General features: G+C 39.0%; 1 protein-coding gene across 3 annotated transcripts in view; it reads left to right on the forward strand.

The window, feature by feature from the left end:
• Positions 1-17,126, forward strand: part of htr4 (5-hydroxytryptamine receptor 4) — a 67,760-nt gene that overhangs the window by 42,365 nt on the left and 8,269 nt on the right. The window contains exons 4-7 of one of the 3 annotated variants that reach the window (XR_015096037.1): positions 301-501; positions 7,575-7,728; positions 10,877-11,445; positions 16,584-16,701. Coding sequence is in view for 1 of the 3 variants with exons in the window: in XM_086085786.1 (XP_085941912.1) it covers positions 301-501; positions 7,575-7,728; positions 10,877-11,445 (924 nt within the window). In the remaining 2 variants the exon portion in view is untranslated. The remainder of the gene's footprint in view (positions 1-300; positions 502-7,574; positions 7,729-10,876; positions 11,446-16,583; positions 16,702-17,126) is intronic. The other 2 variants (XR_015096038.1, XM_086085786.1) reach the window with 2 other exon arrangements.

The raw sequence follows: 17,126 nt of genomic DNA on the forward strand, positions 1-17,126 counted from the left end.
CTGTGAAGGGCATTTTCAGTTTATTGTATCTATTTTTTTAAATCTCATATTGCTGCCTTCATAAAAAAAAAAAAAGCTGCAGCGTGTGTGAGTAACAAACGAAAAAGCTCAACGTGGGCGTGCATTTTGTTAATAGCAGCCTCGTATTGTACATGACTCAGCGTTCAGCCTACATGAGTCAGGGTTGCATCATCGGGGTGCTCATTTAAGACAAGATCCCTCCGACCCTCTCCGTATTGTTAACACTGATTCAAGAGTGGTTGGCATTCTGTTGACATCGTTTGTGTGCATCCTTGGCAGGAAAATCAAGACCAACTACTTTATCGTGTCGCTGGCCTTCGCCGACCTGCTGGTGTCGCTGCTGGTGATGCCGTTCGGCGCCATCGACCTGGTGCACCAGCAGTGGATCTACGGCGAGACCTTTTGCCTGGTGCGCACCTCGCTGGATGTGCTGCTCACCACCGCCTCCATTATGCACCTGTGCTGCATCGCCCTCGACAGGTCAGAACCAAGATCAAGCCTCCACCAAAACGCACAATCATGCATAAAGAAACACCCCGTGGGTATATGCCTAACAAATTTAAAAGTGGATTCATGCAGTGTAATTAAAGAGTGGCAATGTAAATAAATGAGCATTTATACCCAAGGAAATAACACATGGATTTATGCCCAAAGAAATCAAAAGGGGATCTAAGAGTAAAGAAATTAAAAGCAACGGTATGGCCAAAAGTATTTGAAAAAAAAGAAGAAGAAAGAAATATATATATATATGTGTGGGTGTGTGAGTGTGCGTGTGTGTGCGTGGGTGTGTGTGTGTGTGTCCATGCCCGAAGAAATCAAAACTGAATTCATGCATTAAAGTGTGCCAAAATAATAAATGAGCATTTATGGCAAAATAAATACATATATTCCCAAAAAATTCCCAGGCGGATTTATCCCCTAAGAAATCAAATCAGAATTCATTTGAAATAATAAATACATTTAAAAAAAACTCAAGCGTGACAAATGAAATGAGCATGTATGCCCAAAGAAATTACAAGTGCATTTATGCCCTAAGAAATCAAACAGCAGATGCATGGCCTATGAATCTCAATTGGATTTGTGCAAAAGAAAAGCAGATTGTTTTCCAAATGAATCCAACTTACATTTATAAATAAAATAAAATAAAATAAAATAACCTACTGCCCGAAGCCGGCTGGGATAGGTACCAGCACCCCGCGACCCTTGTGAGGAATAAGCGGTTATGGAAATGGATGGGTGAAAATAAAATAAAATAAAATAAAATGATAAACACCCAAATAAATCAAAACGGGATTAATGCTCAAAGAAATCAAAATATGGTGTATGCCCAAAAAGACCAATGAATCGCCTGTAGATTCTTACTGTACACTTGGTAAGAAATGAACACACTTGCCACTTGTCTGTACAGTACATTAGACGTCACATCGCATATTTTATCCCACCACACTCGTGCTCTGCTTCACTTTCCCAGAATAGCCTTGAAAAAGACGTGCAACTTCTTAAGGACGTCTCCTTTGCTTCTTTTAAAAGCCTCATTAGCTCATTTTAAAAGACCCTTTAGAGTGCATTCAGAGAGTTGTTTGTGTTGGAGATAATTTCCCAGACTGTGCAGACTGACAACTAAGCAATAGTCAATTGTGGAGATAGAGTAATACCTCATTTATCACAGGGATTATGTTCCAGATCATAACAGCAATAGACGAAATCCTCAAATAGTGACCAAATATTGATTACATTTTTCCTATATTGTATATTTAATGCTTCATGCATACAATACCAAATTGAATTCCCAAGTAGTACAATGTCGTTTGTGTTATTTAAGCTACTGACGCCGCAGACGAGTGAAGCCTGTTAGCTTGCAAGCTAGCTACACTGCAGTGGCTAGCGCCACTCATGGTGGCATGGAAAGCTAAATGTACCTGGACACACCACCAACGTTGAGCGGACGAATTTTTCATGATTATAAAACTTTATTTATGTAATTGGTGTTTTGTTTTTTCTAATCTTTCAGTTTTGGCAAGGTTGTTTAAAACACTCTTCTCTGTGGAGTGTCTTAAAAGAAAAAAACACTAAAGAAAAAATTGATCGCCAATTTATGGAGACTGGGGAATGTCTGTCTGGAATTTCAGACTGCTATCTTGGATCTCGACGAGATCATCTGGTAAAATAAAATTTATATCAAAATAAAACTCATAAGATGCATTTGCAAAGAAGAAAAAAAGCTGATTTATTCCCATTGAAATCAAAGTTTATTTATGCCGCCAAAAAACAAAAGTGGATTTATGCCCAACTAAATCAAAAGCAAATTCATCCCCTGAGAAAGCCAAACCAGACTTGTGCAAAAAATATAAGCATGAATCAAAATATGATCACACAAACAAATCAAAATAATTTATGCTAAGTCAAATCAAAGGCTATGTATGCCCATAATTCTCATTTGCCTGGGACAGAAAGGGACAGAGTCTTATTTCAAGAATGCCGTTTAGAGAGGTTGACAAAAGTACTTCAATTCTTAACCATTTGGCTATTTTGACCCGTAAGACACCTGAGAAGGGTTTTCATTGGTGTAAAAATGGCTTCATATATTCTTTGGCCTTTGTAGGAGATTGCTGGTGATGATTTGAAGTGCAGATGGGTCACCATGCAATCTGGCATGCGGCTGTGTGGCGGCCTTTCTTGTCACACTCGTCAGAAGCAACGTCTGTCAGAGTGCCGAAGCATTCACTGGGGATGAATTTTTCTCTCCGTGTGGAATGATGGAATTCAGCGGAAATGAAAAGCAGTTTGCTCTTGATCCGTGTCAGATTTGACCAAATTCGGTGTCACTTCACAGTTGCTGCTTTTTTTATTAATCGTTGACTAACATTTAAAAAAGTAAAAGCAAAATAAGGGGTAAAGACAGGAAATGAACTGTTAATTGGGTTGGTGTGACTGAGGGGGTGAGAGGGCTTAAAGCGAGTCGATATCGTGCAACTGCCTCCGCATCCTCGGGACCTTCTGTTCCCAATTCATTGTGAAGTAATCTTTCTTCATTAGCCCACACGGGACCCCCGCAGTTGACGTCATCATATCTTGTCACATCTTCCCTCTCACTGCCATTTGCTTCATTATTTGAATGTGTTTCTCACCAATTATTCATGATAACTGCCACTTTGCACAAAATAAATTAAAGTAATCCACAGTAAAAATGAATCAAAGTAATATTGGCACGAACCACCATGTTGAAGCAGTTTGACAAGCAGAAGATGTAGCCTAGCTACTTTGTTTTTCTGCTGCTAGCTTAATAATGTCCCAATTTAATGTCATTTGGGAGTTGCGCCTGCATAGCACTGAAAAACTTTTACACTCTGCTGCGGTTGACTTTATTTACGTGACCTTGTTTGTTGACACTGGTGCTAAAAAACCCTAATGAAGGGTGGAGGCTGAGACGGACTGCCCCCCTCAGGTCAAACTGTGTACAGGACAGTAATTAGCGCTGCATCGTGGTCCAGTCAGTGGCTTGCGGGCATTTTGGGGGCACCTTGGTGAGATTATTTTAAGTTGTGTGTCTCGCAGTGAGCATCCATGTTTTGGCCCTGATGTGTCACCTTGTAATCGTCACTGATGCCAGATGCCTTTGGGATATGCTGTAGTCCAGTGGTCCTCAACCCTGGTCCTCGGGGACCGGTATCCAGCCTGTTTTCCATGTCTCCCGCAGCCAACACAGGTGATTCATATCATCAGCTAATTAGCAAGCTCTGGAGAAGCCTGATAACGATTCCCACCTGTTTTGGCTGTAGGAGACATGGAAAACAGGCTGGATACCGGTCCCCGAGGACCAGGGTTGAGGACCACTGCTGTAGTCTACTGTACATGATGAGATCCAGACATTCTCTTTGAGTCTAGATCAAGTCTGGGTTAGAGCTATGTATCACTTAGACATGGTTCACAAATACAGTCTAGATGGTCCTCGTGGATCAAAACATGCAAATTAGGGTATTCATATATTCTAATTCTACACTTAATTCACTTTAAAGTGATATATTTAATACATATAATGCGAATTACAGCAATTTTAATGTTGCCAACTTGCAATCCGTAGTTTTGAGAAAAACATTTCAGTTTTGGCACATACATCTTTCAAAGGTCCATAGCAAGGTATACCTTACCCTTGGGCGGTATTGTGACCCATTTTGGGTTTTTTGATGGCTTTGACCAAATTAAAATACCACCCCGAATGTTCAGGAACAGTTGATCAGTTTGAGTCAGTCAAAAATGGTGATTTAACCTCAACTTTGAAGACAAAAATTAAGCTTTTAATTCATCTTCTGATTCATAATCAGCCAAAAGTTGATTGTTTTATTGTTGGCTTTTTTTGTTTCCTAGACCAAATTACCACAATGGAAAACCTTGTTTAAAAAATGTGTGTCAATTAACAGGGGGCTATCACATCTCAAATGCATTTGGCCGCAAAAAGGAAATTAAAACTTTTTGATGGCTTAACAGTTTTTTTTTTATTATTATTATTATATGCATAAAATATAAGCGGCATTATACATACTGTACAGTATTTACAAGTCACTCCAAATATGCTCTGCATGCATTTGGGGCTAGGTAGAGTCTGGCTTTGGAAGGACCAATCCCGATCATCTTTTCATCTGCAAAGTAGTTTAACAGTGCTCTCTATTTCACTTTAATTTCATCCCACTTAAAACAGCGTAAAGCGGAAATTTCCCGTGATAGCTATAACCACATATCCAGATGGTTCATTTCTCTCAGTAAAGCACATAACATGTCATCACTGGTAAATGTCGACTTTGAGTGTGATCAATATTAAATTAACAGGAGAAATCTACTCGTTAAAGAAAGAAATCCTGGAAGTGACGATGGCCAATATGTGTGGATTGCAAACATTTGCCGCTATCCGGATCCTATGACGGCATTTGCTTTCTGTTATGAGGTAAGATGGGTTAACTCGTCGTCGGTGTTAGGAGGACCTGTGTTCACATCTTTATTTCTCTTGTGTTTGAATCTGAATATTAATTCAAGACTGAACTATGATTTTTTTTTTTTATGTAGTCAATGGCTCAAGCTAAAAACACCAGGTTATTCACACACGTACGCACAATCTAGGGTGGAAGGAGATCTCCATGTGCGCAGCCACAGCGGCCAACTTTACAACATCTGCAAGTGGAGATATTCTTGCAGTTCCTTTTAAATGTACTGTGTGCATCTACATGCCATGAAGACGTGTGCGGTTCTCTTATCTGCGCTGAATTGAAAAGGAATGAGGGGAGTCGCTTCGATTGGCCGGGAGTGGTCTGTGTTCCCTCTTCTACCTGCGCTACTCTAGGAATATAACAAAAGAAAGAAACCTGGTGCAATCTGCATCTTGTCCAAATGTGATCGTTAAATAAGTCTGGTTCAATAGTGGTCCAAATGTGATTCACATGTAGTCGACATGAGGTCCAGATTTGATTTTCATATAGTGTAGAAGTGATCCAGAGTTGAACTACACGGTCAATTCTGTAGAGTAAATGTTATTCTAAACAACGTCTATTTGGTCCCAACAGAGTAAAATTTACACTTGGAAGACAGTAAAATATTCAGCGTAGATTAACTCAAAGTAGTTCTTAGTGTGTAGAGAGAATTTGCCTATCCCATGAAAAAACCTATTAAAGATTTTTCAAGTAAATTTTGCAAGAAGAAATTTTAACAAAAAAAATTTTGTTTTGTTTTTTTAAGTTACACAAGGGTTGAGGAACACGCTCACAACCTTCAACTTGGGACGCCACTCTACCACCTGAGCTATGCCACTCCTACTGTTTGCTTATATTCAAAAGGGCATTCTTACGAAAATTCCATCTGACGAGCGATATACTAACAGACAGTCGGAGCTGCATGGCCCAGGGAGTAGATTGGCTGTCTACCAACCTGAAATTGTGGGTTTGTTCCTCAACCCTTGAGTGATTTTTTACTCTCTTCCAAAAGTAAATTTGATTCTGTTTAGAGTGGGACCAAATTTAATGGGTACTGTATGTGGTCACAAGAAAACGTCCTTGATGTCAACACGCTGGCGTATTTGTGGCTCATTTCTTCGGGACATTTGGCTCAGATTTGATCTATATGTGACATGCATCCTGTCTATATGTTGTTCTGGTATGACCTTTTAGGGTTCTCTCCATGGCTGCTCCTCACAGCGTTTTGTCACAGAGGATGGAGCGCTTTGTTGAATGAAGAATTGGAAAGCGAGAAGAGACGCGTTAAGTCATCTCGTGTACGCCGGCTTTCACAATCAGGCACAAAAGAATGGAGCGTTTTGCCTGCAGCGTGCTTATCTTCTCTTGTTCAACGGAAGCGTCGGGGGGGGCGAGAAGACAACAGGAGGGGAAACGGAGAAGAAAGGCGAAGAAGTGAAGTGAACAGCTGTGCCACAAAATCCAAAAAAAAGAGCAACGGAGGAATGACGAAATGAATGAAGGCGGCTGCTGAGCCACAAAAGAGCAGAAGCAAGACATGCCACGTGCCAAATATCATAAATCATATCATAACAAACCAAATGTGTTTTTCCCCCTACTTTTAGTTGCACTAATACTGCAATTTATGGCATGTTGATATAGTTGTTGTACCACAAAATTAACTTAAATGAGCACATACGCGTTAGAGTTATTAGACAAAATGAAAAATACCATTTAACAGCATATTCATCATTGCTGCCCAATAAAAAATATATATCGCCAAATTGTGTGAAATGTGTTTTTATGACTCTCACATTATAGAATATTTTGCTTTTGTTTGATAGACATGATGCCCTGATAATCTACATGTAGTCCAGATTTGAGCTTCCAAAAGTACAATCTAGGTGTGGTCCAGATGTGATCCACAAATAGTCTTTTGCATCTCCAACTTGTCTACATGTGATTCAGATTTTTATCTCTATCTAATCTACACTTGATCCAGGTATGATTCACATATGGTCTGTAGGTGATCCAGATTTGATCCACATACCTGTATATGTGGACATTTAGTGAAGTCTATGTGTGGTGATCTCCATATAGCCTACATGTGGTCCAGATGTAATTGACACCTTGCCTATATGTGAAGAGACATGCTAGTAACGTGTTTAACTTGCCGGATAACAAAGTCGTAGGAGTGAGCAGACAACATGCTGCTGTTACGTTTTCAATCAATACTGATCAATTGTCACACGTAAACAGGAAGTGGAGTCAGTGCAAATATGGACTTGAAAATCAATAAATGGTGCGTCAGACAACACAATCCTTAATGGAAGCAAATGTTTAGTGGTGAGTCTGCATTAGGGACACCACATCCAGCATGATTTTCAAAGATTTTGTTTATAAATTTAATACAGCGCAGTTGTAATGTGTTGTTCCATAGCCTGAACTCTGCCTAGCAACAAACATGCATAACCAGGAAACAAAAGCTGAGCTTTTAAAAAAACATTTTTTTTTATTAATCTTTGTTGCTTGCCTCCTGATATTTGTATGTCGTGTGTGATACACTCATTAAAAAAAAAAAAAAAGAATCTAACTCTATGAAGTGTTTGTGTGCAGGTACTACGCCATCTGCTGCCAGCCTCTGGTTTACAGCAACAAAATGACACCCATGCGCGTGGCGCTGATGCTCGGCGGCTGCTGGGTGATCCCCGCATTCATCTCCTTCCTCCCCATCATGCAAGGATGGAACACCATCGGCATCGACCACGTTGTCAGTGTCCACGTCTCATAACTTTACAACTGATTGTCTTGAAAAAAAAAATGCTACTTTATTTTCATACATTTTCAAATTTGCTGAAATATCTGACATTTTTACGACTTAAGTAAAATTCTGACTTTTTCTTAATCCCGAAAAAAATTATTATCATTCTATTGCAACAATGCTATTCACGTGAGATTATTAAATTTTCTAAAAAAGAAAAAAATTGTGATTTAAAGAAAAACGCTACTCTATTCAGTTTTCTCTTAAAACTGCTGAACGCAGAAAATGTAATTTTGAATCACTACTGCCACCTGTGGCTGAAAAACGAAACTACACAATGCACACATGAAGTCACATCTGCAGATAGAGGGCGGGAAATTCAAAATCGAATCTAGTCTGAAAACTATTGGCTTCAGATTTGCAGGCGTACCCTTTATGAACAGCTAAGGTATTAATCTACTGTATTAATCTACTACTTAGAAGATGTTTGAGTCATAAATGGTGGTCAAACAAAAAGGCTATTGTAAATATATTTTGGGGCAAATTGTTACAAAAGACAAATTTACTTTTTGTTTTGCATAGCTCCGCCTTTTTTTCACAGAAAAAAATTGGCGCCTGCTCTGTTCCCTTCCTTCCCCACCAATACAGTAAAAATAAAAGTTTTAGAGTGGCCTTTTATTGAGGGCAGCCTAAAGATGATCTCGGCAAAAGAAAAGTGCTCATTAACTCAGATTTAGACCCATTTGTTAATAGTTTTTGATAGAAACAGGCCTTTTGTGAACATAGAATTCAGCTCATAAGAAATGGCAGAAAAAATTAGTTTTACTCTTTAAAATGTTTTTGTTTTTTGTGTGATTTTTGTCATTTAAAAAAAATACATTATCCCCGTTAATTTATGATTTGCCCCAGAGGCAACTACCAAAACTGCATGTTGAGTTGTTGCACAATAGCAACACAAACAATAAATAAATCCCTGTCAGTCCTTTAGTTACAAAATAGTCTCCAAAAGGCCTTTTAAAGAAGCTATTTTGTATTTAGTGTCATATGTTGTTGCTTGAATGGAAGGCAAGGCAGGCGTCATCTCGTCAGGCCTGAGAGCGACTGACTCCCCAGCCTTCATTAACCTCGCTCGCCCTCAGTTGCCCTCGCTCTGTGACCCTTCTTGCGGTCCAATTTGGCACCGCGCACACATACACACACACAAAGAGAAGTTTTGCGCGGTTTGTAACTTTAGTTCTCTCTGAGGCTCCAATTAAAAGTGTTGAGTTCTGACAGCGACTCGGTTCCGGAGGAATTCCACTAGCCAGGCGGTCTTACTTCGTTTGCATTGCTGTCAATAAATGTTTTGCTGGAAACAGCTTGATCTGATGTGTTTGCCTACACATACGTGAACTTGAATAATATTGCTTGAGCGAACTCTATTTGAATCTATTTTAACTTATTTACTTTCTTTATACAAAGATATTTACTTGTTATAGATACTTGTTCTTACAGAAAATATGGTTTTCCTCAGATTTGGGGAATTATGCCAAACAATACTTTTTGGACTTGGATATTGATATTGGATCATATTGCTTGCACTATTATCCACAACTGAGGTACTGCCATCGTCTTCAGTTTAAAAATGACCCAAAACATGTTTTAGCCCACTCTAGCTGTCAGAGGCTAAACTGCTGTCACACTTGAACAAGCTTCAATTGTTTCCACTTATTGTGATGCCTTGAGTGACCCGAATTACAAGGTTTTATAGATAGTAGCCATCTTTGGGGCGATTTATTTATTTTTTGCTTTGATGTGTGCAAACGTTTGACATATGAAAGGTGTCAGTGAACTCAACTCACTTCCGAAGAGTTTGGCAGATACAAAACTCCCAAAAAGAGGCTTCAAGATGTTTATTGACACTCCTTGTTGAAGTTTACTGTCAAGCTAAACACAAAACAAAGACAGTTACTCATATTTAAAACAACCACACAGCTTTTCCTTGGGAGAGTCTGCTTAGCTCATAGCTAATAAACAATGCAAAATATCATAGACAAGCTAACGAATATCCGCCTCCCAGTGCAAAGGTTGTAAGATCGAGTCCGGGCTTCGGCCTTCCTGGGTGGAGTTTGCATGTTCTCCCCGTGCTTGCGTGGGTTTTCTCCGGGTACTCCGGTTTCCTCCCACATTCCAAAAACATGCATGGCAGGTGAATTGGACACTCCAAATTGTCCATAGGTGTGATTGTGAGTATGGTTATTTGTCTCTGTGTGCCCTGCGATTGGCTGGCAACCAGTTCAGGGTGTACCCCGCCTACTACCCGAAGCCAGCTGGGATAGGCTCCAGCAACCCCCGCGACCCTTGTGAGGACAAGCGGTACAGAAAATGGATGGATGGATGGATGGAAGCTAACGAATAGCATCAGTGTCAGAGTGGTTTGACATATGAACACAAACAATGGAGCAACGACTAATATTACTGTAAACTCGTTACTTACTAATGAGTTTTGACTGGCACTCTGTACAGTATATATGGCTATTTACAGGAGATAGGGACTGGACCGGCCCCCTAATGGCAGCAATCCACTTATAAATGATGCCCTTTACAAATATAGTAAAAAAATAATAATAATAATTAAAAAATAATTTTCCATGAAAATATTTTAAAATATAACCCTAACCCTTTTTTTTTTTTCAAAAAAATCTGCTATTAAGTGAATCAGCACAATGTCCATTGAAATGAAACACACAAAAAAAGATATTTTAACACAAACAGAGAAGTAACATATGTAGCTAAATCATAATGTAGAAAAATATAAATACTCACAGGTATATATTCTTTACCCTCTGCCAAGAATGACCAATAATATTGTGGCTCACTGAGAAGCCGTGATTGTCTGGCAGCCGGGGTTGGGGAATCCAGGTCCAGGAATTAAAAACCCTGCCACAGATATGCTTAACCACGGGGGCTTCTACTCAAGCAGGTACGAGCTCGTCTCCACCTGTTGAGTAGAAGCACCTGTGGCTCAAGCCAAACGATTTCAGGATTTTTACTTTACCTACTTTCAAAATTGTTTGTTGGCATACCTTGGACAATGAACCACATGCTGCTTCACCACGTTTCATTTTTGTCTTTCTTCCAAAGTCCCGCTAACGGTTGTGTGCCGTGTTTGCCGCAGATCGACGAGCGTCGCCACACGGAGGGCAGCAACTCCACGTCGTGCGTGTTCCTGGTGAACAAGCCGTACGCGGTGACATGCTCGGTGGTGGCCTTCTACATCCCGCTGGCGCTGATGGTGCTGGCCTACCAGCGGATCTACGTGACGGCGCAGGCGCACGCCGTCCAGATCGGCATTCTGCAGCGGGCGGGCGGCGCCTCGTCGTCGTCGGACCCGGCCGACCAGCAGCGCAACCATCGCATGCGCGTGGAGACCAAGGCTGCCAAGACGCTGTGCGTCATCATGGGCTGCTTCTGCCTGTGCTGGGCGCCCTTCTTCGTCACCAACGTGGTGGACCCTTTCATCGGCTACACGGTGCCCGACCAGCTGTGGGCCGCCTGCCTGTGGCTAGGCTACATCAACTCCATGCTTAACCCCATCCTCTACGCCTTCCTCAACAAGTCCTTCCGCCGTGCCTTCCTCAGCATCCTGTGTTGCGGCCGCAAGCGCTACCGCCGGCCCTCCGTGCTGGTGGGCCCGCGCGCGCCCTGCGCCGCCACGCGCATCAATGGCTCCACGCACGTGCTCAAGTAAGTGCCACACTGCACTCGACACTAAAAGTGACGCAAGACTCGAAATAACTTTTTTTCTTTGTGGAGCAGTTTTGCTAATCATCACTTCATTTGGTGGCCAAACTCAAAACAACTCAAAAACTGCGATGCGATATGAGCCTTCGTAGTGGTACTGCCATGCGCCGCCTCCTAACCTATCATGACTATTTAATTAGAAAATTGACCATTTCATTAGAAAAATGCTGAACAAATATGACCTGGTAAAATTTTGACATTATTGCAAAATTACACAAAACTGTTTCTGTATTTAACCCCTATATTTAGTATTTAAAACGTTTTTTTTTTCAAATGAAAAAAATATATATAACGCTTTTTTATACTCTATTGCTTTAGTTTTCCTTAAAAATAAGACAGTATTCTTATATTTATTTTTGTCCGTACAATTTTTTGTCCCCAAAAAATATCACTTTTGTCAAATAAACATAGCTGAATAATAATTAAATTCTCTCTAAAAATATATATATTTCATAAAATTACAAAGTTGTTTTGTTTAGACAGTCTTTCTAGAAAAAAAAGAATCTGTTTTTTTTCTATCTGAAAAAAATGACCTTGTAAAATTAAAAAATCTAAAGTTTATGACTTTTTGTTAAAAAAAAATAAATAAAATAAAATAAAAGTGTTTGCCTTGAAAAACGTTTTTTTCCCCTCTCAAGATTAGGACTTTTTACTCCTCAGTCAAATATGCCATATTTTTCTAAAAAAAGAAGAAAAAAAAGTTTTATTCTCCTATGATTACCGCTTTGTGTCCCAATACTTTTGTTCATTATATATATTATTTACATTAGGATTTCTACTTTGTAGACCAATTACACGCTATATATAATTTGTCACATATATCTCCATATTTATCATTGAAACCCATCAGCAATAATTATTATACGTACTGTATGTATGATTTTTTTTTTATTGTGATCGATCCATAGAAAAATATTTTTGAACACCGAGGACACGCAGAGAAATGAAAACTACATGAATTGATACAATAATTATAGCTGCAGCACATCAACATAAGACTAAATGAGTGACCATAGACTGTATAAATCTTCTGCATTATTTTGACAAAATGCCTTTAAAATGTACTCAGTCAAATAAATAAAATAAAAAGAGACACTTTGAAGGCAACATAGATCTTGGTTTGAATTGCATGTTGTAGCATTATAAGAACACGTCATGTGCCATGATGGAAAGATGCTATCGGGGTGCGAGGCACAGCCATTTATTGACAAGGGAAATAAATCTTAGTACATGTGCAGCTTTCGAATCCCAGACAAGCAGTTAAGCACATAGCAGATGTAATGTGGAGAAAAGTCATGTTTTATTACTAAATCATTATTTGTGTGGCCGTACGCAGCATTGATGTTATGTGTAAATACAACAATAGAAAGCAAGCTCATCATAGCTTTGGTGCTCCTCCATGCACCATATTTTCAAATTGCAAAACGCCACATTCAGACTGAAAAAACAGAAAACATTTCCTTAAGAATAGCCACTAATGCTAACGTATAATGGAAAACACCATTAATATGCTAAATGTTAGCATCTATAGCCATGGTGGAGCAACTACTCACAGTCACAGGCATTTTTTTAAACTAATATTACAAATATTAAAACTTAAGGTGACTTAAGGCCTTTTCACACTGCACTTAGCAATGCACAGAGCACCATCGATGAACCCATTCAATGTGTGTTTGATACGAGGGTGCAATGACGGGGTAGTGCCCCGCAGCGCCGCGGTGGCGTCAGAAGGCACATTCAATAGGAGAAGGGCTGGCGGGATGATATCAGAGTGCTCTCTTGTCTGACTTGTACTCTAAACTTCATTGACAAAATGGAGGAATAGGTAGATTACATAATGAGACATTGTTTAATACACCTGCAATCGGAGTAGCTTTTTATTTTATTTTTTATTTTTTTATTTATTGCTGCTGCTCGTCTCCTCCTCTCAGTTGAGGAGCTTTATTTTGCCACAGTGAATGCATAATTTCCGTAAACCAGCTGGAAACGCATCCCTGTTACTTCCTGTACTACCAAATATGGGCACGCTTGCACCGGGGCGCTGTTGCCCTTGCGCTCTGCACCACAGCAAGCACCAAGAAAACAAAGTGCAGTGTTAAGAAGCCTTTACAGTAGTATTTGTAGAAAAATAAATCTTATTCTTCTTCCTTTTACTTTGTTTGAGTCTGCATGACTGCCTCCCAGTGGACAAGTCTGGTACACCAGAAGGTAAAGATTTGATTTGAAGGACAAACTCTGTTCACGGCTTTGGTTTTATGATCGTGGATTTGAGTATTTTAATCTCTTAGTCTTTCAGGACTTGGTTTTAAGGATTTAAGGACTTGAATTTAACTCTTGGTGTGACAGACCTGTATTTATATTTATATTTATATTTATATTTATATTTATATTTATATTTATATTTATATTTATATTTATATTTATATTTATATTTATATTTATATTATTTAATATTAGGCCTTAGCTTTAAGGTTTTTGATTCAAGGTCTTTGGATTTAGATCTTGAATTTGTGGACTTGGCTTGAAGGTCATTGTTTGAAGGTCTTAGATTTAATGTATTCATTTATGGATGTGGATTATAGGTTTTTGTTCTCATCTATATACTTGGATTTTAAGATTTTTGCTTTAGGGTCTTGGATTTATGGTCTAACTTTTCAGGGTGTAGTTTTAAGTACTCTGATATGAAGACTTGGATTTAAGGTCATGGTTTTAAGAAATTGGACTAAATTCTTGGATTACAGGTTTTAGTGTAAAGAATTTGGATTTGGCCAAGGTAGTTAAGGTCTTAGTTTTAGGACTTAGATTTTAATGTTTACTTTTAAAGCATTTATTTTACAGACCTGGGTTCTAGGACTTGGATTCAAGGTATTATCTTTAAGGCTTTGTGTTGCATTGGAAGACAGGGTTTGGGGTCTGTGGGGAACTTCATAGATTTAAGGTCTTAATCTTATGGATTTGAATGTAATGAGGTCTTTGTTTTAAGGACATGGATTTAAGATTTTGGATTTTTGGGGGGGATTTGTGGACTTTGGTGAATGGTCTGGTAGATACACGCTTGTAGGACCTTCAACTGGCATTTGTTTTCTTGGATTCATGTCAGGAAATTGGTGTTTTTGTTGTTCCAACTTCCTGCAGATGTTCCTTGCTGACCAGTCAGTGCCCACACAAGTTGTTTTTATTTCCCCTTTTATTGTGAAAACCCACGCAGGGAATCAGTTGTGATCTTAATTAAAAACATTTGACATTTTCTAAATATTGTTTGGATATGTTTAGCTGCAAAAGGCATGTTTGCCCTTTTTGTCTCGAGCAGTGTTTCGAGCGTCTGTGTGTGTGCGTGTGTGTGCGTGTGGATAACAATGTCTCGCAGACATAAACAAAAACAAAGAGAAAAATATCCTAACAGGAAATGTTGGCCTAGCTGCCAATTGTAACAGGCCACACACACACTAATACACACACCACAGCTGTTTCACTCAAGCATTATGCCGCCGATTTCAACACTAAAATACTGAGAAGGAGCAACTTTTTGTTATCTTAATTTGCACTTGATTTATCTTATTTTTAATTTTTTTCGGAATGAACCCTCAAAGTTTGCATCGAAAGTTGCACTTAAAAAGTTATTTTGAATTTGATACACTTTTGTTATCTAAATTCTGGCGCTGAATATGTTGTTGTCTAAAGTTGCTCTTAGATATTTGTGTTTTGTAAAAAAAATGTTTTTATTATTATTATTATTACAACAGATTTCACCAGTCACATCTCATTTGAAACATCAACAACGCCCCCCCCCCCCCCAAAAAAAAGGGGCAGATGGGTTGAAGGTTTAAATTCTTTGCTTCTCTTTTTAAAATCTAAATTCACATTCAAGCATTTTTAGCTAAATTTGCTCTTAAAATGTTTTTTTTACTTCTAAACTCATGCCTAGATTTTTTAAGCGGTCTTAACGCGTGTTCAAACATGTTTGTTATCTAAAATTATGCTCTAAGTATTATTTTTTTCTTTTTCTTAAGGCAAGGCAAGTTTATTTGTATAGCACATTTCATACACAAGGCAACAAAAAAATTACAAAATTGACTTAAAGAACATACATACAGCATCTTAAGTTTTTGGTTCCTGAATTTGCACCTACATTAAATTCAATTTGTGCTTTTGTTCACGCAAATTCACGCTATAGAGGTTTGCCTGAATTTGTGCTAAATGAAAATTCAATTCAATTCACTCTTCCAAATTTGTATTCATATCATGCTCACAAGTTTTTATCTAAAGTCATGCTCCAACCGTTTTCATTGTTGAAATTCACATTTCTTCTTTTCTCAATTCGCCGCTCCCAAGCTTTTGTTATCAAACTGTTTTTGTAGAAAAGCGTATATACTGTATCTAATATTGGCTTTTGATTTATTTTATTTTTTTCAATCTAATTTGCATCTCCCAAGTTGATCTCAAGTTTGCATGATGATTGTTTGTAACAGGACCCGTGTGCCTACGTAGCACACGAGTAGCTCACAAGCTGGCCAATGCAAGTACACATCTGCTCTCTGATTGGTTGATTGTGTGTGAACTTTAACCTTGTTTTCCCCCCTCCCCTACTTTATCCTCCTTTCTTTTTTACCCTTTTCCTCCTTTTCCTTTGCATGCACCCCCACCTGTGTATTCTTCTGTCTTTCTAACGTCCTCTTTCTTTACCTCCTTCATTCATCCCTCCATCCTCTCATTCTTTATCCTCTTTTCTACGCCACCTTCCCTCTGTATTCTAATTATTTATTCCTGCTCCCCATTCCTCTCCTCCTTCCTGTTTGTCTGACACTGTCCTTTTTGTACACCTCTCTTCTTCCCCGTTTCACGTCTTTTCCTCCATTCGGTCATCCTTTCTTTTTTCACCTCAAAACCTATCTTCGTTCCCCTCTGCCTGCCATCTGTCCATCCTTTCATTTCCTCCGCTCATATTGTGCACATCAACTGCTGTTTAACATTTCTTGCATCCTTTTTCTCCCCCCTCCCCTTCGCCACATCCTTGTGGTGTGTCTCCCTGGTCCTGCGTGTCCTCCCCCTCTTCCTCTCCGTCCTCCTGCTCGTGTCTCCAGCAGCTGCTCGTCTGCCTCCAAACTGCTGCTGTGGTTGTGCAACACCAGGCCAGTGCCTGTCTAGCCGCCCTAAACCTCACCTGCAGGCTCGCTCTCTCTCTCTCGCTCGCTCGCTCAAGTGAGTCGTTCGCACGCTCGCACACATCTCTTTCTTACTGACATTAATTACAGATGGAATCAAGTCCGAGTGAAAATCGTCTTTACCCAGTTGCTACCTCATGTCAAACCTCCCAGGAAATCCAAATCAAAGCCCTTTGTTCATAAACAAGTTGGTCATCAAAAATAATTTCAAAATAAATAAAAAATAAATAAATAAATTATATTCAAAAGCAAAAGTAAAATGTAAAATTTCATATTTATTTTATTCCAATTTTTTGATTTTTATCGTGCTACATAATCCCTCATAGGTTTAATTGTATTTATTGCTTTTACATTTCTTGTTCCAATTCCTAATTCTAATAAACTCTAGGGAATGCTTAATTGTGTATGTTTTTATTCAGAAAAATATTAATGTATTGATGACTTTTTCCATGTTTTATTCAT

The sequence above is a fragment of the Leptonotus elevatus genome, chromosome 9 (genome assembly GCF_054856555.1).
Source record: "Leptonotus elevatus isolate MCC_2025b chromosome 9, RoL_Lele_1.0, whole genome shotgun sequence".
Lineage (NCBI taxonomy): Eukaryota > Metazoa > Chordata > Actinopteri > Syngnathiformes > Syngnathidae > Leptonotus > Leptonotus elevatus.